General features: G+C 40.6%; 1 protein-coding gene and 1 pseudogene across 1 annotated transcript in view; one reads left to right on the top strand and one right to left on the bottom strand.

Annotated features, from left to right (window-relative positions):
* Positions 1-1,666, bottom strand: part of FGF9 (fibroblast growth factor 9) — a 38,409-nt gene extending 36,743 nt beyond the window's left edge. The window contains exons 1-2 of the mRNA XM_066369186.1: positions 1,096-1,666; positions 563-854 (exon numbers count right to left, since the gene is read on the bottom strand). Of these exons, the coding sequence (XP_066225283.1) occupies positions 563-854; positions 1,096-1,119 (316 nt within the window). The 5' untranslated portion in view covers positions 1,120-1,666. The remainder of the gene's footprint in view (positions 1-562; positions 855-1,095) is intronic.
* A 400-nt stretch (positions 1,667-2,066) lies between these two features.
* LOC136391648 (tubulin-specific chaperone E pseudogene) overlaps positions 2,067-26,627 on the top strand; it is a 38,440-nt pseudogene continuing 13,879 nt past the window's right edge.

A 26,627-nucleotide genomic window follows, 5' to 3' on the forward strand; every position in this document is an offset into this window, starting at 1 on the left:
GCACTCAGCCAGCAAGCCTCACCCAAGGGGTTCAGACCCTCACAGTGGTAATCAATAAATTACATTTACAATTCAAGCAGGATACTTGTTTGAGGAAAGAGGGGAAGGGCAAAAACTTCATTGGGGCGCCAGATTATAACAACCCCTGCCTTCAGGAAAATGCCCTTTTAAATTCTCAGTAGTTACTGATTAAAGATTTCAATTCCTGGATTGGTCCATCCAAAAATAAAGAAAAAACAAAACCTTCCTAAACCCGATCTTCCCAGGTATCTGCTACAAAGGAAGGAAGGATTTGTGTGATATTTATAAAGCATGTCTTTTTTTATAAAAAAAAAAAAAAAAAAAAAAAAAAGCCTTTCACTATAGAGTTGCATCAGTGCCAGCCGCAGACCTGCAATTCCGGAGGCCTTTTCTTATTTTTTTTTTTCTTTTTTTGGCTTGCAAGACAGAGGCAGAAAGAGAGAGAAACCCTTCCCGAACCCCCGTCCAGCCACCCCCTTCTTGGTAGTTATAATCCCGACCAGTCACGGTGAGGACACCAGGGTGTTAATGGTATACCTACCGAATCGGCTGTGGTCTTTCCTGGTTCCCTGGATAGTACCATTGGGGAAGATTTCCAAATGAAATCCAGTCCTGCAGTAGAGCTGCCTCCGCCTGAGAATTCCCTTTAAATGATCCAAGTCCGTGACTGCCGGTCCCCGGGGAAGCCCCCCTGCTTCGGACTGACCCAGGTGGTCACTTAGCAAGACCGGGCTGTCCACCGGCGGCAACACGGGCACATTCCCAAACGGTACTGCATCCTGCACACCGAAATAGTTCCCAACTTCACCTAAGGGAGCCATCAGAAGGCTGGGCTGTGGAGCACAGGGATAAACAATAATGATGGTGCCAACCCGGGAGATCTTAGGCGAGGTATATCCAACTCCCCTCCCTTACTGCGGTTGCAGAGAGAGAGCGAGAGAGAGAGAAAGAGAGGGGGGAAATGTTCTTTTCTTCAATCCATGAAATGCATAAATAAAAGTAATCTGCCGTTTCACTAGCACAGGTTCAAGGTCAAACCACTAACAGCCTAAGAAACCAGAGCCGTATACTCACACACTGACATACTGATAAACACATCTATGTATCTCTATGGATAGGGCCCCGGCTCCTAGCAGGCAGGAAGGTCTGCATCCCAGCCGGCCGTCATACGGGTATAATAATTCCGTAGTTTCTCCATTTGGTTCCAGATCGGAATGACCATAGCAACTTCAATGCCTAGGCGTTATTATAGGATTTTTAAGATGCACGGGCTACGTCAGAATCCACGGGTCCTGACTCCGGGAAAGGCATGCGCCGTTTTTACTCTAACCGACTCTGCAGACATCAGCAGGAATCCTTCCAGGGTGGAAAAAAAAAATCTCACGTTCGTGGCTGCTACGCTCTCCCCTCCCGGTCCCCCCTCCCCCCCCAAAAAAAATCAATAATAATATAATAAAACAAAAAGAAGAAAACTTTAGGCATCCAAAGCCGGAATCCAGAGTGCGGCAGCTCGGCGGAGGTCCATTGGTTCAGCGCGGGCGGGCGGCGGCGAGCGAGGGAGCTGCGTCCGGAGATCGCGTGCGCCCTGCGGCCGCGAACAGGTGTTGCCGCGCGGGCTCCAGCCTGGTGACGGGCGGAGCGCTAGTCCTGCGCAGCCCCGCCGGCGCGCAGAGTGGCGCAGCGGCGGCATTGGGCCGGGTTTAAGGTAGCGCCGCACCGCCCGCGCGTCCCGCGGTCCTAGCGCCTGCCCCTCCGCGACGCGCTGCGGCAGGCCCAGGGCAGCCAGCTAGGCGCGACCTCCTGGGAACGCCGGGGGACCCCGCGTTACAAAGACGCCCAAACAGAGGCAGGGGACGCAAGCCCCGAGACTCTCAAGGTCTCCTGCAAAACAGGGTCCCGGACTCCGATGCCTGGCTCGGTGTAGTGATGAAGATTCACACTGGAGTGGAAAAGTAGTTTTGCGTAGATTCTAATGTTGAGTTAAAAATACAACTTTAGTTGAGAGTTGGAGGGAAGTAGGGCTAATGTAATGACACTGAATGGACATGGCCGTTTCTCCTTCATTCCCCTGCCCAGGGAACGATACTGCAGGTGAGACGGACGAACGCGACTCCAACCCTTGTCACACGCACACACATGCACTCACAGGCACACATGCAAATGTGCCTCCGGTCGACTTTGACCGGTTTTTCCGCGGGGCATCTCCGGTGGGCGCTGCTCAGGTCCCGCCCGCGCAGTCCCAGCGGCTGCAGCACAGGCGGCGGGGGGCGCCCAAGACCCGCCTCCGCCCCCGAATTGGGTCTGCGCGCGTTCGCGGAGAATCAGGGCGGGGAGAGCTCCAAAGGGTCCCTCCGTTCCTAGACCACACTACTCCGGGCGAGCTGGGACTAGGAGAGGCTAATACAGTGTCCCCTCTACCTCCGGAGCCCGAGGGAGGGCTAGGGGCGTTGGGCTTCCCGCTCCACCAGGGAGACAATGTGGAAACCTGGGCTCCAGAGCCGGGCTCAGGTTCCTGCTCGCGGCCGAGGGCCTCCGCGCCCTGCCTACGCCGGGACAAAGCAACCCGCCGCTCTGGGCCGCGAGGGGCCCTGTGGCGTCAGACTAGGCGCGCTCCGCATGAGTCCCCGCGGTGGTTCCCCACCACACACGCCGCACACACGTACACACACACACACACACACACACACACACACACACGCCCCGCAGCCGCCTGCGGGCCCCTCTTCCCGCTCCTCTTTGTTCACATTGTCCTAGAAAGGGCCCGACTCTCGGGTCAGGATGAAGAAACTTAGCGAGACTTGAGCGCAGCCCTAGACTGCGGAGAGTGCAGTAAGAAGCAAAGTCTGAGCCGAGACTGGACCCCTGCGGCGGGAACGGGAATCGGAGGCTCTTTAGGGGAGAAGTCGGGCCCGCCTTAACAGCAGCCTGGGGCTAGAGGGGAAGGGCCAGGCTGGCCCCCTCGGACAGAAGGTTGTAGAGATGAAAGGCGACGATGAATTTGCAGATTCTCGGGCGACCTCACCCTGGTCCCGCGTGTAAGACGTTCTCGGGCGGGCAAGGAACAAGGACAGGGACGAGGTGATCCTCCATTCTTCCCATTCCCACACCCATTTGCCGCAGTCTCGGGTCATGGAGTGTCCGGCGCTGCCTCTATGTGTCCTGCTCATATGTTCGTGAAGCACCAGCTCCCCGCCCAGCGGTATTTCCAGCACTCACATCCACTGTGGGCTTTCACATTAACTTCTCCGTGGTGTATACAAGAAGCTGGGGAGCAAGTGGCATTTCTCATAAACCACCCGAATAGGCCACACTCATTTCGGGAGCAGCCAGCAACGCTGGGTTAAGCATGGGTATGCCTCAACCATTTGGGTACAACGCGCCTGGTGGTTAATTTTTACGAACCCTAATGATGTATGAGAGACAAACAGAGATGAAGAGGGGGAGAAGCTTGATCAGGGAGACAGCAGAGCAGTACGTGGACATTTCCACTGAAGGCAGGACTGGGGCATCTCCAACCAGCTGTCTCCACCACATTCCTTCCATCTGAATTTAGACTGTCAGCCAATGAGCAGAGACCTTTTCCGCAGAGGAACCCTGAAGACTCGTGACTGTCACTTTAAAAAACAATGCAGCAACGGAAAAGCAACTAAGTAGCTGATAGAGCATTCTCCCACTTAAAGACAACCTCCCCTGGGCATCCCTCTTCTACTGCAGTTGGCTTAGTGCACATTCCATCTGCATCCCTAACTCCAGCTGCAGGAAGGCTTCCCTGCTTTCTTGCCGCATTAACTTATCCGGTTTCTGTCCCTGCTTTCCTATTACAGTCATAGAAACAAGGTCCTTCCTTTCATTGCACACATCACATTTCTTGGGAGCTTACCCCACTGGGTAGGGCTGACTTCTTCACAATTCCCTCCAAGTTCTGCTATGATTATCAGGAGCTCCTATGTACATGCCTGTAGTGTGTTTTACAACTATTCTTCAATCAGTATATAGATATTATGCTCAAGACTGAGGCCTGGCTTTCTAGAGACATGTGGCGTGACTGACATAATAACACCTGCCTTCAAAGATTGTTGTTAAGAATAAAAGGAAAAGATGCACATAAAACAGGCAGCACACAACAGACACTTAAAAACATGGTTGCTATTATTACACTAGTCCTAACATTAACATAGCTCTGCAGGAATTTCTGTACACGGTGTATTCAGCAAATACTATTCTTTACTGCAACTCCCAGACTTTCTTAAGCTATCCTCAAAATACTTTAATCCTTCCTGTTTTCCCTTCTTCCAGTTTGTCCTTTGTTTTTTCTGCTGGCAATTTAATACTTAGGCCCAGATGGTAATAAATGACAAGGGAAGTAGAGAGATGTGAAGAGGAATGAGCACCAGCATACGCCCATCCGTAGATCTGGACCTGGCGGCTTCCTGGACTACCACCCTGTGATTTTGAGCCCTTCCCTCACAGACCCAAGGGGCAGCTGGAAGACACATTTATGGTACAAGTACATATAAATGGCCTGTAGGCTATGGAGTCCCTTCCAGTTTGTTTGTTTGTTTGTTTGTTTTTGACAGAGAGACAGTCAGAGAAAGGGACAGACAGGAATGGAGAGAGATGAGAAGCATCAATTCTTTGTTGCAGCACCTTAGTTGTTCATTGATTGCTTTCTCATATGTGCCTTGGCCAGGGGCTACAGCAGAGCAGGTGACCCCTTGCTTAAGCCGTTGACCTTGGGCTTCAAGCCAGTAACCTTTGGGCTCAAGCCAGCAACCATGGGGTCATGTCTATGATCCCATGCTCAAGCCAGCGACCCCATGCTCAAGCCGGATGAGCCTGCGCTCAAGCCGGCAACCTCAGGGTTTTGAACCTGGGTCCTTTGTGTCCCAGTCCAATGCTCTATCCACTGCTCTACTGCCTGGTCAGGATCGAGTTCCTTCCAGTTTAAGGTGACAATTTGAAAAAGTGCTCTGTTCACTCCCACTGCTTTGTTCATTAGCATGTGTCTCCTCCTCTGACACATCCAGTCACCATTGAACCCTTTTACTCTTTTCCTACAGCAACAAGGTATAACTGGGCCTCGGCCTTCCAGTCTCCATTCCTCCATTCCCCAACCCCTACTCTGCACCTCTCAGTCCAGGACTGTTGTCTGGGAACTGAGAAGTGTGGCTGGAGGAAAGGTATTTGGAAAGGTTGACATCTCATGCACTAGATTTAAGCTTTAACAGTAAGACCACAGAACTACTATAGCCAGCATTTACTCACTGCTGACCACATTCCAGGAACTCTACTAAGCATCTTTTTGCTTTATCTTTTTAATCCTCAAAACTGCCTTATGAGGTAGGTCCTTTATAATCCTATTTGACACAGGAGGAAACTGGCTTATAAAAATTAAGTACCTTGCCTACTGCCACAGGACTAATCAATGGTGCAGCCAAGTTCATAGACTTCAGATCCCCATTGTGCAACACTACCCTCTGTTACAATGGGCATATACTTTTAAATTTTTATAAATAGCATGTTTCCATAAAATAAATATATAATATAAACATAAATATATATACACACAACCAGTTAAGATGCATAACGAAGGAATCAAGACCCCAGTTATAATAAGGGAAAGAAGAAAACAAAGATAAAGTTGCTAGGAACAAAATTAATAAAAGTGTACAAGATCTATATAAAGAAATACGTTTAAAGCTCTCTAGAGACACTAAAGAAGATTTGGAACAAACAAAGAAATACAATGTTCTTAGAGTTGAAAGAATTCAACTTTATAAATATGCACTAATTTCTAAATTAACATAAAAACAACGTGAACACAATAAAAATACCAACAAGTTTTTAATTAAGAAACTGCTTAATTTTATATGAAAAATTAAATGACAAAATAACATTTAAAATTGATAAGAAAAAATAAAGAGGTATCTAGGCATACAATATTTTTAAAGATAAAGCTATACTAAAACAGTAGTATTATCATATGAAGTATTCACATTAGCATATGAAAAAGAGATAAAGCAATAACAGAAAAGATTACAGAAATAAACCCAAATACATATTGGAATTTTGTGTGTGTGTGTGTGTGACAGAGAGAGATAGAGAGGGGGCAGATAGGGACAGACAGGAAGGAAAACAGATGAATAGCATCAATTCTTCATTGCAGCACCTTAGTTGTTCATTGATTGCTTTCTCATATGTGCTGAGGAGGGGGGGACTATAGCAGAGCATATGACCCCTTGCCCAAGACAGCAACCTTGGGCTTCAAGCCAGCAACCTTTGGGCTCAAGCCAGCTGCCAGAAGGTCATGTCTATGATCCCACACTCAAGCCAGCAACCATGGGGTCATGTCTATGATTCCACACTCAAGCCAGCGACCCCGCACTCAAGCCAGCAACCTCAGGTTTTTGAAACTGGGTCCTCTGCGTTCCAGTCCAATGCTCTTATCCACTGCACCACCGCCTGCTCAGGCCCTATTTGAATTTAATACATGATAACCAATCAATAAGGGGGAAAATGAACTAGTAAATGGTTTTGAAACAACTGAATAGACAACTGGGGGTGGGGGAAATAGTACCTAATCTTCTCACTTTCCTTGAGTTTAAAACATAAATGGAGCAAATATTCAAATATAAAAAATAAATCACAACAAGTACTAAAAGAAACAATGGCAGAATTTGTTTACAAACTGAGTTGTGAAGGCCTTACTACAAGACGACCTCAGAGATACTGTGGATTTGGTTCCAGGCCACCATAATAAAGCGAGTATTGCAATAAAGCAAGTCACAGGAACTTTTTGGTTTCCCAGTGCCTATAAAACTTATGTTTACACTACACTGTAGTCTATTAAATGTGCAATAGCATTATGTCTAAAAAACAATGTCTATAACTTAATTAAAAATAGTTTATTGCTAAAAAATGCTAACCACCCTCTGAGCCTTCAGTGAGTCATAGTCTTTTTGCTGGTGGAGGGTCCTGTCTTCAATGGATAAAAAACAGATTATATGTGCCCTGGCCGGTTGGCTCAGTGGTAGAGCGTCGGCCTAGCGTGCAGAGGACCCGGGTTCGATTCCCGGCCAGGGCACATAGGAGAAGCGCCCATTTGCTTCTCCACCCCTCCGCCGCACTTTCCTCTCTGTCTCTCTCTTCCCCTCCCGCAGCCAAGGCTCCATTGGAGCAAAGATGGCCCGGGCGCTGGGGATGGCTCTGTGGCCTCTGCCTCAGGCGCTAGAGTGGCTCTGGTCACAACATGGCGACCCCCAGGATGGGCAGAGCATCGCCCCCTGGTGGGCAGAGCGTCGCCCCTGGTGGGCGTGCTGGGTGGATCCTGGTCGGGCGCATGCGGGAGTCTGTCTGACTGTCTCTCCCTGTTTCCAGCTTCAGAAAAATGAAAAAAAACAAAACAAAACAAAACAAAAAAAAACAGATTATATGAGAAACACAGTTGAGCAAAGCACAGTAAAATGAGCGTTACCTGTAATTGTACAACAGAATTCAAATGCCTAAAATGCAGTAATGATAAATTCAAACACACACACACACACACACACACACACACACATTTATTTAACTGCATTGGAGAACAACACAAATTCAAAAGATAAGGGACAAAATATAAAACTGTGCATCTCACATCAAAATAAAGAACTATTTCATTAATATAAGATTTCAGTTTCCAGTATGACACATAAAGAGTTTGGAAGTCCTCGTTCTTGTGCAAGAAATAATTTGAACAAACTTAGATCTATCAAAGAATTGAGGTCAGAGGGCAGACTGCTATCCTGACAGCTGGAGTGACTGACAGACAACCCGGAGAATCACAGCTTACTACGCTAGATTAGACAGCTACAGCTGGCACCAGGGTCAGCAGGAACGCTTTAACTGTAACTGATGGACTGCTGGGAGCTCAGTGTGTCCAAGCTTGAGATTTAAACATTCCAAAGAGGCTCTCCCGAGATGTACCTCCAGAAGCTCTGCCAGGTTCTCAATGAAAAAAATCCGAGACTATGCTGTACACCTGGAATTAACACAAGGTGATACTGAATGTAAAGTGTAATTGAAAAAAAATTTTTAAAGAAAATATGAGAAAAATCTCTTTCTGCTTCCTTCAGGAGTAGGGGAAATGTAAGCATTTTTGAAATATGCCCAGAGTGCTTTGTTCTCCTTAACAAAGTCATTTCTCAAGAGAAATTATTTCACCACCAGCACCTAACGAAATGGTAAGAAGGGAAAAATCCAATACTAGTCCCCTCTGGCCCTCAGTGTGGATGAAGGAAACTCCCCAGTGAAGGCAGGCTCGTTAAGAGACTGAGAGGTAGTCAAGGGACTACATAACACTTCCACTGTCCCCACACCTTAGCATCATGTCCATAGAGCTATTGTGTCATAACAGGAATTGGAGCTGAAAGAATCAAAAGATTCAGACTCTATTTAAGGAGTCTTGAGGGAAATCGAGAGACAACAGGGAAGACAAAAACAAGGACACAGGAAGAAATCTCAGCTCTTGACCCCACAGCTACTGTAAACAGTAAAAATAGCCTAACTTATAGCCAGATAAAGGCCTATTTTCCCCAGTAATTTTTACCTAATACATCACACATTCAGCTTTCAATAAAAAAATACAAGGCATGCTAAAGGTAAACAAACACACATACACAGTTTAAAGAGACAAAGCAAGCATCAGAACCACTCTCAGATGTAGTAGAAATTTTGGAATTCTCATACCATGAGTTTGAAAAAACCATGATGAGTATGCTAAGGACTCTAATGGAAAAAGTGGACAGCACAATTACAAATGGTTTGTGTAAACAGATTAAGACTAAAGATTCTAAAGGAAAAGCTAGAAATTAAAAACATTATAACAACAAAGGAGAATGCCTTTGATGGGCTCATCAGTGGGCTGGACACAGCCAAGGAAAGAACCAGTGAGCCTGACCATACATCAATAGGAACTTCTCACACTGAAATGCAAAGATTTGGGGTGATGGGCACCCAATGCAATGAATAGTTCACATTACTATGGAGATGTGCACCTGAAACCTATGTGTTCCTATGGACCAATGTCACCCATTAAATTTAATGTCTAAATTAAAAAAAAATGGTATAAAAACACACACACACAAAAAGAAAGAAATAGAACAGCATATCCAAGAACTGTGGGATAGTACTAAAAGATGTAACACACAAAATGGGACTATCAGGAGGAAGAAAGAGCAGGAAAAAGAAAAAAGAAAAATTTTAGAAGTGATAATGGTTGAGAATTTTTCAAAATTGATGACAGATTCTAAGCCACAGATATAGGAAACCCAGAGAATACTATGCAGGATAAATTACAAAAAATATACACTGTATATCACATTCAACACATATTTCATATCTACAATATAGACAACCAAAGACAAAGAAAAAATCTTGAAAAATGTCAGAGGAGAAAAAACAAAAAATCTTAACTTTAGAGCAGGGGTCGGGAACCTCTGGCTCGTGAGCCAGATGTGGCTCTTTTGATGGCTGCATCTGGCTCTCAGACAAATCTTTAATAAAAAAATAATAACGTTAAAAATATAAAACATTCTCATGTATTACAATCCATTTCCTACCACTCATGTTCATGGTTGCGGATGGCTGAAGCCAATCACAGCTGTCGTCTGGGACAACACCAAATTTTTATTGGATAATGCATAACTTACATGGGTCGTTGTATGGCTCTCATGGAATTACATTTTAAAATATGTGGTGTTCATGGCTCTCTCAGCCAAAAAGTTTCCTGACCCCTACTTTAGAGGAATAAGGGTAAGAATGATACCAAAATTTTCTTCAGATATAATGCAAGCAAGAAAAGAGTGGAATCACATTTATATTATAGTGTTGAAAGAAAAATATATATACTAACAATATATTTTCTTCCTTCATTTTTCTCTTTTTCTTATTTTTTCCTTTCTATTCGTTTTTTCTTTTCTCGTTTTACTTTTCCTCCCATTTAATCCTCAATCACGAACAAATTAGTTAATTTGGGACTCAAGGGGTTTTTTTTGGTTTTATTTTTCTTTTTCGCTTTTGTTTTTGTTTTTTTGTTTGTTTGTTTGTTTGTTTGTTTGTTTTTGTGTCACTTTGGGTACTTTTTACGTTGCTTTTTAACTCACTAGCATTCCTCCCAACCCAAGGTCTCCATTGTATTTAGTCTTCGCTCCACTTAATACAACAGATTTTTACTTATTATTTTTATTTTTTTCTTTATTATTCTTTTTTTTTCTCCTTTTTTCTGGTTCCCTCTTATCCCTCTCATTATATCTCTTAGTCGACCATCACTTACAAGCAAATCATCTTATGCTTGTCTAAGATTTTCTTCCTTTTTTTTTTTTTTTTTGCATTTAGTAGGTCCCTACTCCCTTTTTTTGCCCCTTGAACTCTTCACCCCAAATCAGGCCCTCCATTATAGGCAGTTTTTGTTCCATTTAGCATAATATAATTCACAGGTCATCATGATATTTCCCTGAGGAGGGGAGAGGAGGGAAAGAGAAGAAAGAAAAAAGGGGGAAATAATAAATTATTACTGTTTTTTTTTGTGGGGTGTTTTACCTTTTTTTTTTCTTTCTTTTTACTCTTAATTAATTCTAATTAGTGCTATCAACAAGACCACCCTCAGATGCCAATAAGAAAGAGGAAATCGAATATTATGGATACAAAAGAAAGAGAGGTAACACAAATAGATGTGGAAAAATCTATGGAGAAAAGACTTAACATATTGGAAGCCTTGGAGCTAAATGACAGAGAATTTAAAATAGAAATCTTAAAAATACTCAGAGATATACAAGAAAACACAGAAAGGCAATATAGGGAGATCAGAAAACAACTCAATGAACACAAAGAATATATTACCAAGGAAATTGAAACTATAAAAACAAATCAAACAGAAATGAAAAACTCAATTCACGAGCTGAAAAACGAGGTAACAAGCTTAGCTAACAGAACAGCCCAGATAGAAGATAGGATTAGTGAAATAGAAGACAAACAACTTGAGGCACAACAGAGAGAAGAAGAAAGAGACTCAAAAATAATAAAAAACAAGAAAGCCCTACAGGAATTGTCTGACTCCATCAGAAAGAATAACATAAGAATAATAGGTATATCAGAGGGAGAAGAGAAAGAAAATGGAATGGAGAATATACGCAAACAAATAATAGATGAGAACTTCCCAAGCCTGTGGAAAGAACTAAAGCCTCAAATTCAAGAAGCAAACAGAACACCAAGTTTTCTTAACCCCAACAAACCCACTCCAAGGCACATCATAATAAAGATGAACAAACCAATGACAAAGAAAAAATTCTCAAGGTAGCCAGGGAAAAGAAGAGTACAACATATAAAGGAAGGCCTATTAGATTATCATCAGATTTCTCAGCAGAAACTCTACAAGCTAGAAGAGAGTGGACCCCAATATTTAAAGCCCTGAAAGAGAAGAACTTTCAGCCAAGAATACTATACCCATCAAAGCTATCCTTCAAGTATGAAGGAGATATAAAAACATTCACAAATACAGAAAAGATGAGAGAATTTATCAGCAGAAAGCCCCGACTCCAGGAAATACTAAAGGGGGTTTTCCAATCAGATTCAAAGAACAAAAGAAAACAACACCACAAGTAACAGCTCCACCAAGAACACAATAAAACCAAACTTAAACTGTGACAACAAAGGAAAAAAAGGGGGGAGAGGATGGAGATTAACAGTAGCAAAGGACGATGAAGTGCAGAAATACTCATAAGATAGGGTACTACAATGAATATGGTAGGTACCCTTTTCATTACTTAATGGTAACCACCCTTGAAAAAAACCACCACAAAAACACTTGACTTAAAAAAGGTAGCAACTGAGGAAAGAAGTATGGAACACAAACAAACAAAAACAAATGATAGAAAAACAAAAAAGAAGAATCAAACAAGATACAAAAATTAACAGAAAGCAATTTATAAAATGGCAGTAGGGAACCCACAAGTGTCAATAATTACACTAAATGTAAATGGATTAAACTTACCAATAAAAAGGCACAGAGTAGCAGAATGGATTAAAAAAGAAAATCCAACTATATGCTGCCTACAAGAAACACATCTAAGCAACAAGGATAAAAACAAATTCAAAGTGAAAGGCTGGAAAACAATACTCCAAGCAAACAACACCCAAAAAAAAGCAGGTGTAGCAATACTCATATCTAATAATGCTGACTACAAGACAGAAAAAGTACTCAAAGACAAAAATGGTCATTTAATAATGATTAAGGGGAAGTTGAATCAAGAAGACATAACAATCCTTAATATATATGCACCAAACCAAGGAGCACCAAAATATATAAGACAGCTACTTATTGACCTTAAAACAAAAACTAACAAAAATACAATCATACTTGGAGACCTCAATACACCGCTGACGGTTCTAGATCGGTCATCCAAACAGAGAATCAATAAAGATATAGTGGCCTTAAATGAAATACTAGAACACCTGGATATGATAGACATCTACAGGACACTTCATCCCAAAGCGACAGAGTATACATTTTTCTCTAGTGTACATGGAACATTCTCAAGAATTGACCATATGTTGGGCCACAAAGACAATATCAGTAAATTTAGAAAAATTGAAATTGTACCAAGCATATTTTCTGATCATAAAGCCTTGAAACTAGAATTCAACTTCAAAAAAGAGGGGGAAAAACCAACAAAAATGTGGAAACTAAACAACATACTTCTAAAAAATGAATGGGTCAAAGAAGAAATAAGCGCAGAGATCGAAAGATATATACAGACAAATGAAAATGAAAATCCGACATATCAGAATCTCTGGGATGCAGCAAAAGCAGTAATAAGAGGAAAGTTCCTATCACTTCAGGCCTATATGAACAAACAAGAGAGAGCCGAAGTAAACCACTTAACTTCACACCTTAAGAAACTAGAAAAAGAAGAACAAAGACAACCCAAAACCAGCCGAAGAAAGGAGATAATAAAAATCAGAGCAGAAATAAATGAAATAGAGAACAGAAAAACTATAGAAAAAATCAATAAAACAAGGAGCTGGTTCTTTGAAAAGATCAACAAAATTGACAAACCCTTGGCAAGACTCACCAAGGAAAAAAGACACAGGACTCAAATATAAAATCCAAAATGAAAGAGGAGAGATCACCACAGACATCATAGATATACAAAGAATTATTGTAGAATACTATGAAAAATTATATGCCACCAAATACAACAATCTAAAAGAAATGGATAAATTCCTAGAACAATACAACCTTCCTAGACTGAGTCATGAAGAAGCGGAAAGCCTAAACAGACCAATCAGCAGGGAGGAAATAGAAAAAACTATTAAAAACCTCCCCAAAAATAAAAGTCCAGGCCCAGATGGTTTTACTAGTGAATTCTATCAAACATTCAAAGAAGACTTGGTTCCTATTCTACTCAAAGTCTTCCAAAAAATTGAAGAAGAAGCAATACTTCCAAACACATTTTATGAGGCCAACATAACCCTCATACCAAAACCTGGCAAGGATGGCACAAAGAAAGAAAACTACAGACCAATATCTCTAATGAATTCAGATGCTAAAATACTAAACAAAATACTGGCAAACCGAATACAACAACATATTAAAAAAATAATACATCATGATCAAGTGGGATTCATCCCAGAATCTCAAGGATGGTTCAACATACTCAAAACGGTTAACGTAATACACCATATCAACAAAACAAAGAACAAAAACCACATGATCTTATCAATAGATGCAGAAAAGGCTTTTGATAAAATACAACACAATTTTATGTTTAAGACTCTCAACAAAATGGGTATAGAAGGAAAATATCTCAACATGATAAAGGCCATATATGATAAACCATCAGCCAACATCATATTAAACGGCATAAAACTGAGGACTTTCTACCTTAAATCAGGAACAAGACAGGGTTGTCCACTCTCTCCACTCTTATTTAACGTGGTGCTAGAAGTTCTGGCCAGAGCAATCAGACAAGACAAAGAAATAAAAGGCATCCATATCAGAAAAGAAGAAGTAAAGGTATCACTTTTTGCTGATGATATGATCCTATACATCGAAAACCCGAAGGACTCCACAAAAAGATTATTAGAAACAATAAACCAATACAGTAAGGTCGCAGGATACAAAATTAACATACAAAAGTCCATAGCCTTTCTATATGCCAACAATGAAATATTAGAAAACGAACTCAAAAAAATAATCCCCTTCACGATTGCAACAAAAAAAATAAAATACCTAGGAATAAACATAACAAAGAATGTAAAGGACCTATATAACGAAAACTACAAGGCATTATTAAGAGAAATAGAAAAAGACACAATGAGATGGAAAAATATTCCTTGTTCTTGGATAGGAAGAATAAATATAATTAAAATGTCCATATTACCCAAAGCAATATATAAATTTAATGCAATTCCCATCAAAATTCCTATGAGATTTTTTAAAGAAATGGAACAAAAAATCATTAGATTTATATGGAACTATAAAAAACCCCGAATAGCCAAAACAATCCTAAGGAAAAAGAATGAAGCTGGGGGCATTACAATACCTGACTTTAAACTATATTATAGGGCCACGACAATCAAAACAGCATGGTATTGGCAGAAAAATAGACACTCAGACCAATGGAACAGAATAGAAAGCCCAGAAATAAAACCACATATATATGGTCAAATAATCTTTGATAAAGAGGCCAACAACACACAATGGAGAAAAGAAAGCCTCTTCAACAAATGGTGTTGGGAAAACTGGAAAGCCACATGCAAAAGAATGAAACTCGACTACAGCCTGTCCCCGTGTACTAAAATTAATTCAAAATGGATCAAAGACCTAAATATAAGACCTGAAACAATAAAGTACATAGAAGAAGACATAGGTACTAAAATCATGGACCTGGGTTTTAAAGAGCATTTTATGAACTTGACTCCAATGGCAAGAGAAGTGAAGGCAAAGATAAATGAATGGGACTACATCAGAATAAAAAGTTTTTGCTCAGCAAGAGAAACTGATATCAAAATAAACAGACAGCCAACTAAATGGGAAATGATATTTTCAAACAACAGCTCAGATAAGGGCCTAATATCCAAAATTTACAAAGAACTCATAAAACTCAACAACAATCAAACAAACAATCCAATAAAAAAATGGGAAGAGGACATGAACAGACACTTCTCCCAGGAAGAAATACAAATGGCCAACAGATATATGAAAAGATGCTCAGCTTCATTAGTTATTAGAGAAATGCAAATCAAAACTACAATGAGATACCACCTCACCCCTGTTAGATTAGCTATTATCAACAAGACGGGTAATAGTAAATGTTGGAGAGGCTGCGGAGAAAAGGGAACTCTCATACACTGTTGGTGGGACTGTAAAGTAGTACAACCATTATGGAGGAAAGTATGGTGGTTCCTCAAAAAACTGCAAATAGAACTACCTTATGACCCAGCAATCCTTCTACTGGGTATATACCCCAAAACCTCAGAAACATTGATACGTAAAGACACATGTAGCCCCATGTTCATTGCAGCACTGTTCACAGTGGCCAAGACATGGAAACAACCAAAAAGCCCTTCAATAGAAGACTGGATAAAGAAGATGTGACACATATACACTATGGAATATTACTCAGCCATAAGAAATGATGACATCAGATCATTTACAGCAAAATGGTGGGATCTTGATAACATTATACGGAGTGAAATAAGTAAATCAGAAAAAAACAAGAACTACATGATTCCATACATTGGTGGAACATAAAAACGAGACTAAGAGACATGGACAAGAGTGTGGTGGTTACCAGGGGTGGGGGGAGGGAGGACTCAGGAGGGAGGGAGGGAGAGAGTTAGGGGGAGGGGGAGGGGCACAGAGAACTAGATAGAGGGAGGCGGAGGGCAATCTGACTTTGGGCGAGGGGTATGCAACATAATTTAATGACAAAATAACCTAGACATGTTTTCTTTGAATATATGTACCCTGACTTATTAATGTCATCCCATTATCATTAATAAAAATTTATTAAAAAAAAAAAATTTGGGATCTAAAAACTGGGTGCATCTTATACAGTGGTTGTATATTTTTTTACTTGCATTTCTCGCTTTTTCACACTTGTCTTTACGCTCATTGTTTCACACTGGGCATATGATCCTGGGATAATATCAAGATTTAGATCATTGTCAAATCATTTCAGAAGTGTGGCATTTCCCCTGGCTGGTTGGCTCAGTGGTAGAGCGTCGGCCTGGCATGCAGGAGTCCCAGGTTCAATTCCCGGCCAGGGCATACAGGAGAAGGTCCCATTTGCTTATCCACCCCTCCCCCTCTCCTTTCTCTCTGTCTCTCTCTTCCCCTCCCGCAGCCAAGGCTCCATTGGAGCAAAGTTGGCCCGGGCGCTGAGGATGGCTCTGTGGCCTCTGCCTCAGGCACTAGAATGGCTCTGGTTGCAACAGAGCGAAGCCCCAGATGGGCAGAACATCGCCCTCTGGTGGGTGTGCCGGGTGGATCCCGGTCAGACGCATGCAGGAGTCTGTCTGCCTCCCCGTTTTCAACTTCAGAAAAATTAAAAAAAAAAAAAGTGTGGCATTTCAAATGTCATAGATGAAACTGAGGATGAGGCACTATATGGAGATAGTGATTTGTCATAATACACAGATGAGGACAAGCTAATGGATGGAAGTTTTGACAGTGATGAGGAGTTGTATGAATTTTATGTTGAATAAAACTTGAGCTCAATAACTTTATATAATACATTTACTTCATGTAATACATTTTTTTCAAATTTCAAGCCCCAAAATTAAGCTGAGTCTTATACATGGAAGCATCTTATGCATGGGGAAATATGGTATGTTATATCCTAAAGTTTTATATTTATACATACAAGTAAAAATCTTTAGAAATATATGTAAGAAATTTAGTAGATTTAGTTGTCTACAGAAAAAGAAATTATATAGTTGAGAGGCAAGTGACAGGAGGGAGAATTTTAATTATATGCACTTTCTTACCTTTATCAACCAAATGAATATAGTATTTATTTACTAAAACATAAACACAGTTTGATTTTTAAAAATAACTACATATACCTCTTTGGATACTATTTGGAAATATAGTGTGTGATGCAACAATCTTGAGAGTAGCTGTAGAAAATGCTGGATTTAGGGGCCACCTTCTTCCACATGAGCCAACCTGCAACAAACTGACTTGTCACTGAAAATGCAATCAAGTCAAACTCATCCACCCTCCAAGGAAACTCTATAAGCCGCCGCCCCTGTCTATCTCTTTCCCTGTATTTCTTGTCTTTCCTTAGCCATGTCCAGCTTTTGTCCTGTCGATTTTACCTTCTTGCCTCTTCCTGTTTCTCATAAAGTTTGGCTGAGTATTGAGAAAACAGCTGTGTTAGGCTTGCTCGCTTGTACTTTGGTGCATGAGCACGTGGCACTGCCACATGTGTACTTAAGGATATAGGAGCTTGCCCTCAAGGTGGATTGAAGATTGTACGTTGCAGATTGCCTGCCTGCCACTGTGAGGGCCCTTTTTTTGCTGTTTGTTCACCTACTGCTGTGAGAAGCAATTTTCCCTGCCTATTTGCTCGTCCACCATTGTGAGACTTAATTACACATTAATGGCCCAACACTTTCTAGCTCCACAGTTTCTCTACTGTCTGTCCAAATTCAATGTGAACCTGCCTGGCCTCGGCCATTGGCATTACACTGAGAACACCCTGGGACTTCCTTCACTTATGATTGTCCCCAATGTTACATCACATTGCTGGTTCAAAACACCTTGCCTCCCACTCCAGGTTCACCCTGTGGCCAGCAAAACTACCCAACTGTCTAATATGACCATCCCTGCTCTCTATGTTTTCTTAACCTTTCGTTAGGTCACTCCAGCATAATTCATTTTAACCCTTTCAGTAGTTCGAACGTTCATGTATGTCCTTGTGCCTCCTGACCATGCAGAGTACAATCATACAAAAAATTTTATTTTAAAAATGTGTAAGGCAACATTTTAAAAAAGGAAAATGTATGTTCTTCTTGTTTCTATAAATTGGTTATCAAACAAACATGATTTTAAGTCAATAAAACTGGAACTGGGACTAATTTCATTTTTTGGAAAAAAAATTCACTCCCAGGGGTCAGCAAACATGACAAAAGCTCACTACTCAAAGGGTTAACTTTTCTTGCCTATTTCCCTACTTTTAGAATATACATGTGATATAAATAACAAGAACAATATTTATCAAACATTCACTATATAGCAAGAATTTCGCATACATCCTTTAATTTAAACTTCATTCTGCTATGAATTAAACATTATTTTCTCTGCCTGTTAAGGTTAAGGAAACTGAGGCTGAGAGGTGTTGGAAAAACAGCTGTGTTAGGCTTGCTCATTTGCACTTTGAATGATTAGTGCGTGAGCACGTGGCACCGCCACATGTGTAGGAACTACGTAAAGCTTCCCTCAGGGCGGATTGCAGAGTGCCTGCCCATCACTGTGAGGGGCCATTTTGCTGTTCATCGGCCTGCTGCCGTTAGAAGCAGTTTTCCCTGCATGTTTTTTTGTCCACCATTGAGAGAATCTATTAAACAGGAATGGCCCAAAGTTTTCCAGCTCTGCAGTTCCTCTACCATCTGCCAGAATCCAATATGAGCCTGCCTGGCCTCAGTCACCAACAAGAGGTGACTGTACAAGAGGTTATGACTCTCACCAAAGCCTGACCAGGCGGTGGCACAGATAGAGCATCGGACTGGGATGCAGAGGACCCAGGTTCGAGACCCCGAGGTCACCAGTTTGGGCTCATCTGGTTTGAGCAAGGCTCACCAGCTTGAGCCCAAGGTCGCTGGCTCCAGCAAGGGGTTATTCTGTCTGCTGAAGGCCCACGGTCAAGGCACATATGAGAAAGCAATCAATGAACAACTAAGGCAGGGGTCCCCAAACTTTTTACACAGGAGGCCAGTTCACTGTTCCTTAGACCATTGGAGGGCTGGACTATAAAAAAACTATGAACAAATCCGTATGCACACTGCACATATCTTATTTTAAAGTAAAAAAAAAAAAAAAAATGAGAACAAATACAATATTTAAAACAAAGAACAAGTAAATTTAAATCAACAAACTGACCAGTATTTCAATGGGAACTATGAGCCTGCCTTTGGCTAATGAGATGGTCAATGTCTGGTTCCATATTTGTCACTGCTAGCCGTAACAAGTGATATGACGCGTTTCCGGAGCTGTGACGCATGCGTCTCGCGTCATCGAAAGTAGTACTGTACATAAGCGACTCTGCGCTTTGCGGCGGCGCCACCACATACAGTACTCCAGGAGCACAGGATGCGTGCACTCACTACGCCCCCTGAGGCCATTTATCCGGCCCCCACCGCAGTTCCAGAAGGGGCACCTCTTTCATTGGTGGTCAGTGGCTGTCGCGCAGCAAAGTGCTGGCCCGTGTGTATGAGTTGCGAGAGGAACTTAAAGTATTTCTGACAAACGAGAGGTCCTATTACTCAAAGCTGCTTGCAAATGATGAGTGGTGTGCAAAGCTGGCATACCTGGCTGATATATTTCATTATCTGAATGAACTGAACACACGGATGCAAGGCCGAAATGAAAACCTGCTTATAAGCACTGATAAAATGAACGGATTCTGTTTAAAGGTGCAGCTCTGGCAACAACATGTGCAGCGTGGCAACCTTGAGATGTTCCCGCTCACTGAGAAACAGCATGATGGCAACACTGCTGCAATGTGCGAGGTGATTGGCAGACATTTGAAAACTCTTGAGAAGATGTCATTTCATTTCTCTTCAGCCTTCACAGAATGCCTTGACTGGGTTAGGGACCCATACAGCTCAGTATCCGTTGCTGGAAAGGACATGACTTTAAAGGAGCAAGAGGAACTCATTGAACTGAAACAAGATTGTGGTTTAAAGCTAAAGTTTGCTGATCTTCCTTTGGACAATTTTTGGTTATCTGTTGCCAAGGAGTTCCCCATTCTGGCCAACAAAGCTATTTTGACATTGCTCCCATTTTCAACCACATATCTATGTGAGCTGAGCTTCTCAAGCTTGACTGCAATAAAGACTAAAAACAGAGAGAGACTGAGAACTGTTGAGGAAGAGCTTCATGTGTGTCTTTCTACCATTCCTGCCAGGATATCCCTTTTGTGTTCATCGAAACAGGCCCAGGTTTCACACTAAGTGAGTATAAATACATTTAGAAACTATATTATTAACTATATGTATAATATGTACTGTGTTAGAGTGTCAGTTTGTGTCATTTTGGTAGGTGGTGTGCCCCAGGATTTTGTAAATGTAAAAAATGTGCCACGGCTCAAAAAAGGTTGAAAATCACTGTAGTAAGGGATAAAGAAGTCACTACATAATGCTAAAGAGAGCAATCCAACAGGAGGATATAACCATTATAAATATCTATGCACCTAATATAGGAGCACCTAAATATATAGAGCAGATTTTCATGGACATAAAAGGCTAGATCAGCAGCAATACTATAATAGTAGGGAATTTTATACCCCACTAATATCAATAGATAGATCCTCCAGAAAAATTAACAAGGGAACAGCAGCCTTAAATGACACACTAGATCAACTGGATTTAATTGATATCTTTAGAACCTTTCACCCAAAAGCAGTAGAATATACATTCTTTTCAAGTGCTCACGGTACATTTTCTTTTTTCTTTTTTTTTTTCTTTTTGTGGCAGAGACAGAGTCAAAAAAAGGGACAGATAGGGACAGACAGGAAGGGAGAGAGATGAGAAACATCAATTCTTCACTGTGGCTCCTTAGTTGTTTATTGATTACTTTTTCATATGTGCCTTGATCGGGGGCTATTGCAGACCGAGTGACCCCTTGCTCGAGCCAGCAACCTTGGGTCCAAGCTAGTGAGCCTTGCTCACACCAGATGAGCCCACTCTCAAGCTGGCAACCTTGGGGTCTCGAACCTGGGTCTTCCACATCCCAGTCCAATGCTCTATCCACTGTGCCACTGCCTGGTCAGGCTCATGGTACATTTTCTAAGACAGACCACATGTTAGTACACAAAACAAGTCTCATTAAATTTAAGAAGATTGAAATCATATCAACCATCTTCTCTGACCACAATGGAATGAAACTAGAAATCAACTACAATAGGAAAACTGAAAAATATTCAAACACTTGGAGGCTAAATAGCAAACTATTAAATAACAAATGAGTTAACTATGAGATCAAGGAAAAAAAATCAAAATTTCCTTGAAAATAAACATACAACAACCCAAAATTTGTGGGACACAGCAAAAACAGTTCTGAGAGGGAAAGTTCATAGTATTACAAGCATACCTTGAAAGAAAGCCTGACCAAGAAGTGGCACAGTGGATAGAGCATCAGTAGGGATGGAGATGACTGAGGTTTGAAACCTCAAGGTCACCAGCTTGAGTCCAAGGTCGCTGGCTTAAGCAAGGGTTCACTCAGTCTGCTATAGCCCTCCTGTCAAGGCACATATGAGAAAGTAATCGATGAACAGCTAAAATACCACAACGAAGAATTGCTGCTTCTCATCTCTCTCCCTTCCCGTCTGTCTGTTCTATCTGTCCCTTCCTCTCTCTGTCTCTCTCTGTCTCTGTCACACACAAAAAAGAAGAAAAAGCTCAAGTAAACAACCTAACCCTACACCTAAAAGAATTAGAAAAAGACCAACAAATAAAGCCCAGAGAAAGGAGAAGGACGGAAATAATAAAGATCAGAGCAGAAAGAAATGACATAGAGGCTAAAAAAAAAATACAAAAGATCAATGAAAGCAAAGACTGGATCTTTGAAAAGGTAAACAAGATTGATGAACATTTAACCAGACTCATCAAGAAAAGAAGAGAGAGGACCCAAATAAATAAAATTAGAAATGAAAGTGGAGAAGTAACAACTGACACCACAGAAATACAAAGGATTGTAAGAAAATACTATGAAGAACTACATGCCAAACAATTGACAGCCTAGGCAAAATGCATAAATTCCTAGAAACATACAATCTTCCAAAACTCAATCTGGAAGAAATCAGAAAACCTGAACAGACAGATTACAACAAATGAAATTGAAACAGTCATGAAAAAACTTCCAACAAACAAAAGTCCTGGACCAGATGGCTTCACAGGTGAAATTTACCATTCAAAGAACTAACTCCTATCCTTCTCAAGCTTTTCCAAAAAACTCCAGAGGAGGGAAGACTTCCAAATTCATTTTATGAGGCAAGCATTATCCTCATTCCAAAGCCAGGTAAAGACACTTCAAAGAAAGAAAACTAGAGACCAATATTCCTGATGAACATAGATGCTAAAATTCTCAACAAAATATTAGCAAACCAGATCCAGCAATACATTAAAAAGCTCATACATCATGATCAAGTAGGATTTATTCCAAGGAGGCAAAGCTAGTACAATATTCATAAATCAATAAAGGTAATTCATCACATAAACAAAATGAAAGACAAAAATCACACAATAATTTCAATAGATGCAGAAAAAGCATTTGATATAATCCAGCACCCATTCATGATTAAAACTCTCAGCAAAGTGGGAATACAGGGAACATACCTAAACATGATAAAGGCCATCTATGACAAACTGACATCCAACATCATACTCAAAGGGCAAAAATTAAAAGCAATCCCCTTAAGATCAGGAACAAGGTCGGGGTGCCCTCTTTCACCACTCCTATTCAACATAGTTTTGGAAGTCCTAGCCACAGCAATCAGACAAGAAGAAATAAAAAAGCATCTAAATTGAAAAAGCAGAAGTAAAACTATTTTTATTTGCTGATGGCATGATATTGCACATAAAAAGCCCTAAAGTCTCAGTCAAAAAACTATTAGACCTGGTAAATTAATTCAGCAAGGTGGCAGAATATAAAATTAATATTCAGAAATCAATGGCATTTTTATACACCAACAATAAACTCTCTGAAAGAAAAATTAAGGAAACAATCCCCTTCACTATTGCAACAAAAAAAAATATTAACTATCTAGGAATAAATTTAACCAAGAAGGCAAAACACTTGTACTTGGAAAATTATAAGACATTGAAAAAAGAAATCAAGGAAGATAGAAACAAGTAGAAGCATATACCGTATTCATGGATAGAAAGAATAAACATCATTAAAATGTCCATATTATCCAAAGCAATCTATACATTCAATGCAATTCCTATTAAAATACCAATGGCATACTTAATAGATCTAGAACAAATACTCCAAAAATGTATATGGAACAAAAAAAGATCACAAATAGTTTTAACAATCTTGAAAATGAAGAATAAAGTGAGAGGTATCACACTTCCTGACATCAAGTTATACTACAAGGCCATTGTAATCAAAACAGCTTGGTACTGGCATAAAAATAGGCATACAGATCAAAGGAACAGAAGAGAGAACCCAGAAATAAACTCATGCCTTTATGGTCAATTGATATTTGACAAAGGAGGCAAAAGTATGTAATGGAGTAAAGACAGTCTCTTTAATAAATGGTGTTAAGAAAAGTGGACAGGTACATAAAAAAAAATGAAACTAGACCACCAACTTACACTATTCACAAAAATAAACACAAAATAGATAAAAGACTCAAATGTAAGTTGCGAAACCATAAAAATCCTGGAAGAAAACATAAGCAATAAACTCTCCGATATCTCTCATAGCAATATTTTTGCTGATATATCTCTACAGGCAAATGAAATAAAGGTCAAAATAAACAAATGGGACTATATCTAACAAAAAAGCTTTTGAACAGCAAAAGACACCTTGAACAAAATAAAAAGACAACCCATACAATGGGACAACATACAGTCGTCCCTCACCATATTGCGGTTCACTTTTCACAGACTCACTGTATTGGGGATTTTTAAATTGTATATATCTAATTTTGTATCGTGGATTTTTCGCTATATCGCGAGATTTTACATAGACTTAATAGTATAGAAAGTGTTTAAGAGAACAGGAAGTGTTTATAAGAGTTTGGGAAAAGTTAATAATGGTGTGGGAAAGGTTTACAAGAGTGTGGGGAGGGTTTATAAAGCCTTAAAATTTATATAAATTATAAAATAAATATAAGGTTGCTACTTTGCAGATTTTTGCCAATTGCAGCAGGTTCTGGAACCTAACCCCCACGATAGACAAGAGACCACTGTATTCACTGTTTTGTCTGATAAGGGATCAATAACCAAAATTTATAAAGAACTTCTAAACCTCAACACCAGGAAGGTAAACAATCCAATTTTAAAAAAGAGCAAAGGAACAGGATAGACACTTCTCCAAAGATGACATACAGATGGTCAACAGGCATATGAAAAAATGCTCAACATCACTAATCATCAGAGTGATGCAAATCAAAACCACAATGAGATAGTACCTCACACCTGTCAGAATGGTGCTCATCAACAAAACAACACGCAATAAGTGCTGGCGAGGGTGTGGAGAAAAGGAAACGCTCCTGCATTGTTGGTGGGAATGCAGACTTGTGAAGCTACCATGGAAAACAGTAGGGAGTTTTCTCAAAAAATTAAAAAATGGAACTGCCTTTTGAGACAACTATCCCACTTTTAGGAATATAGCTTAAGAATCCCAAAACACTGATTCAAAAGAAGATATGCACCCCCTCCCATATGTACTGCAGCACTGTTTACAATAGCCAAGATCTGGAAACAGCCCAAGTGTCCATCAGTGGACGAGTGGATTAAAAAGCTGTGGTACATATACACAATGGAATACTACATGGCTGTGAAAAAGCAAGAAATCTTACCTTTTGTGATGGCATGAATGAACCTGGAGATTATTATGCTAAGTGAAATAAGCTAGGCAGAGACAAATCTCATAAAATCTCACTTATATGTGGAATCTAAGAACAGAACAGAGGCAGAGGCGGGATCACAGGGAGCAGAGGGACAGCTGTCAGAGGGAAGGGGGACGAGGGGATACGATTAGAGAAGGTGAAGGGATTAGTGAAACTATATATACATAACACAAAGATACGGATAACAGAACAGCAAATCCCAGAGGGAAGAGAGGAAGGAGTCAGGAGGAGGCACGTAAAGTGGGTGTAATGGGGGCATGGTGTTGGGGGGTGAAGGTGTTATATTGAGTGGGATACTTGAATCCATGTTAGCATAATAAATTTTAAAATTTCATAAAAATAAAGTGAAGCTACTATGAGTTGATGCTTCTCATCTCTGTCTCTCCCTTCCTTTCTAAATACACACACACACACACACACACAAACATATTTGTAATGTCTCCAGTTTTTCCTAACTGTTGCAGTAGAACTACCAACCTGTTTCATATTTTATTTTTGAAATTATAAGAATTACTATATCAAGGATTCTACCTCCATTTCATAGTGTTTTCTAGTTTTCAAAAGTCTTACACATCTACTGTCTCAATTAAATTTGTACCAAAGCCATGACATAGGCAAAATAGGGTATCTGACTCTCTGAAGACCTACTACCTACCTCGGCATGACTGTCCACAGGAAAGGCCTTTTGGAGACCAAGTTCTTTGGAGACCTAAATTGTCTACGCTCTAATTTAAGGACAAAAATTAATGGTTGCCTAGTCACCGGGCTAAACAACAGTCTACAACAACTGACTTGTTAGTCTTCATTTACAAGCCTGCATGAGGCAGACAGATTCAAGATAAGATTTAAAATTATCAGTGAAGCACCATTTCAGATCTTTATTCAGGTGGGTTTACAACACTTATGGAACAATCGCCTCAGACAACATTTTCCACTAATGGTAAAAAACACAAAATCAAAAATAATGTTCCAAATTTTTCTAAGGATAGATATAGCGGTAAAATCATACCTTATGTGAACCTCCTGGCACATTAATTCTATGAATATACTGGTATATATAAACTCACCTCCAGAAAACTATGCTGGCTTCTCAATGTGACAGAGTTGGAAAGATGTGTTTGTTCTTGCCATCCCTCTGGATGGCTCTATATATAAACTCACCTCCAGAAAACTATGCTGGCTTCTCAATGTGACAGAGTTGGAAAGATGTGTTTGTTCTTGCCATCCCTCTGGATGGCTCTATCAGGCTGGCCTTTTAAAGCTGTGTTTGTGCAACATCTTTAAGCAGATTCTTCTAGACAGTTGTAGCAACTCAACAACGTTCCTTTTGCTGTGACAGAGTCATTGCTGTTCAGCTGTGCTGGTATCCTCTGAAGGACATCCAGAAAGTCCCTATGCCCAAAACTTCTCATTAATTATACAATGAAATTCTATTCAGCCATAAGAAATGATGACATAGTGCCATTTATGACAACATGGATGGACCTTGAGAACATTATACTGAGTGAAATAAGTAAATCAGAAAAAGCTAAGAACTATACAATCTTACACATAGGTGGGATATAAGTTGAGACTCATGGACATAGATAAAAACGAAGTGGTTATCAGGGAGAGGGGTATATCAGGGAAGGGGTGGGGGAAGCATGTGAAGAGGCACCAATATCAGAAGACAGAAAATGATCTGACTTTGGGTGATGGGTATACAACATAATCAAGAGGTGTTTTTTTTTTTTGGGGGGGGGGGTTATTTTGTGGAGGTTT

The sequence above is a fragment of the Saccopteryx leptura genome, chromosome 2, assembly GCF_036850995.1.
Source record: "Saccopteryx leptura isolate mSacLep1 chromosome 2, mSacLep1_pri_phased_curated, whole genome shotgun sequence".
Classification (NCBI taxonomy): domain Eukaryota; kingdom Metazoa; phylum Chordata; class Mammalia; order Chiroptera; family Emballonuridae; genus Saccopteryx; species Saccopteryx leptura.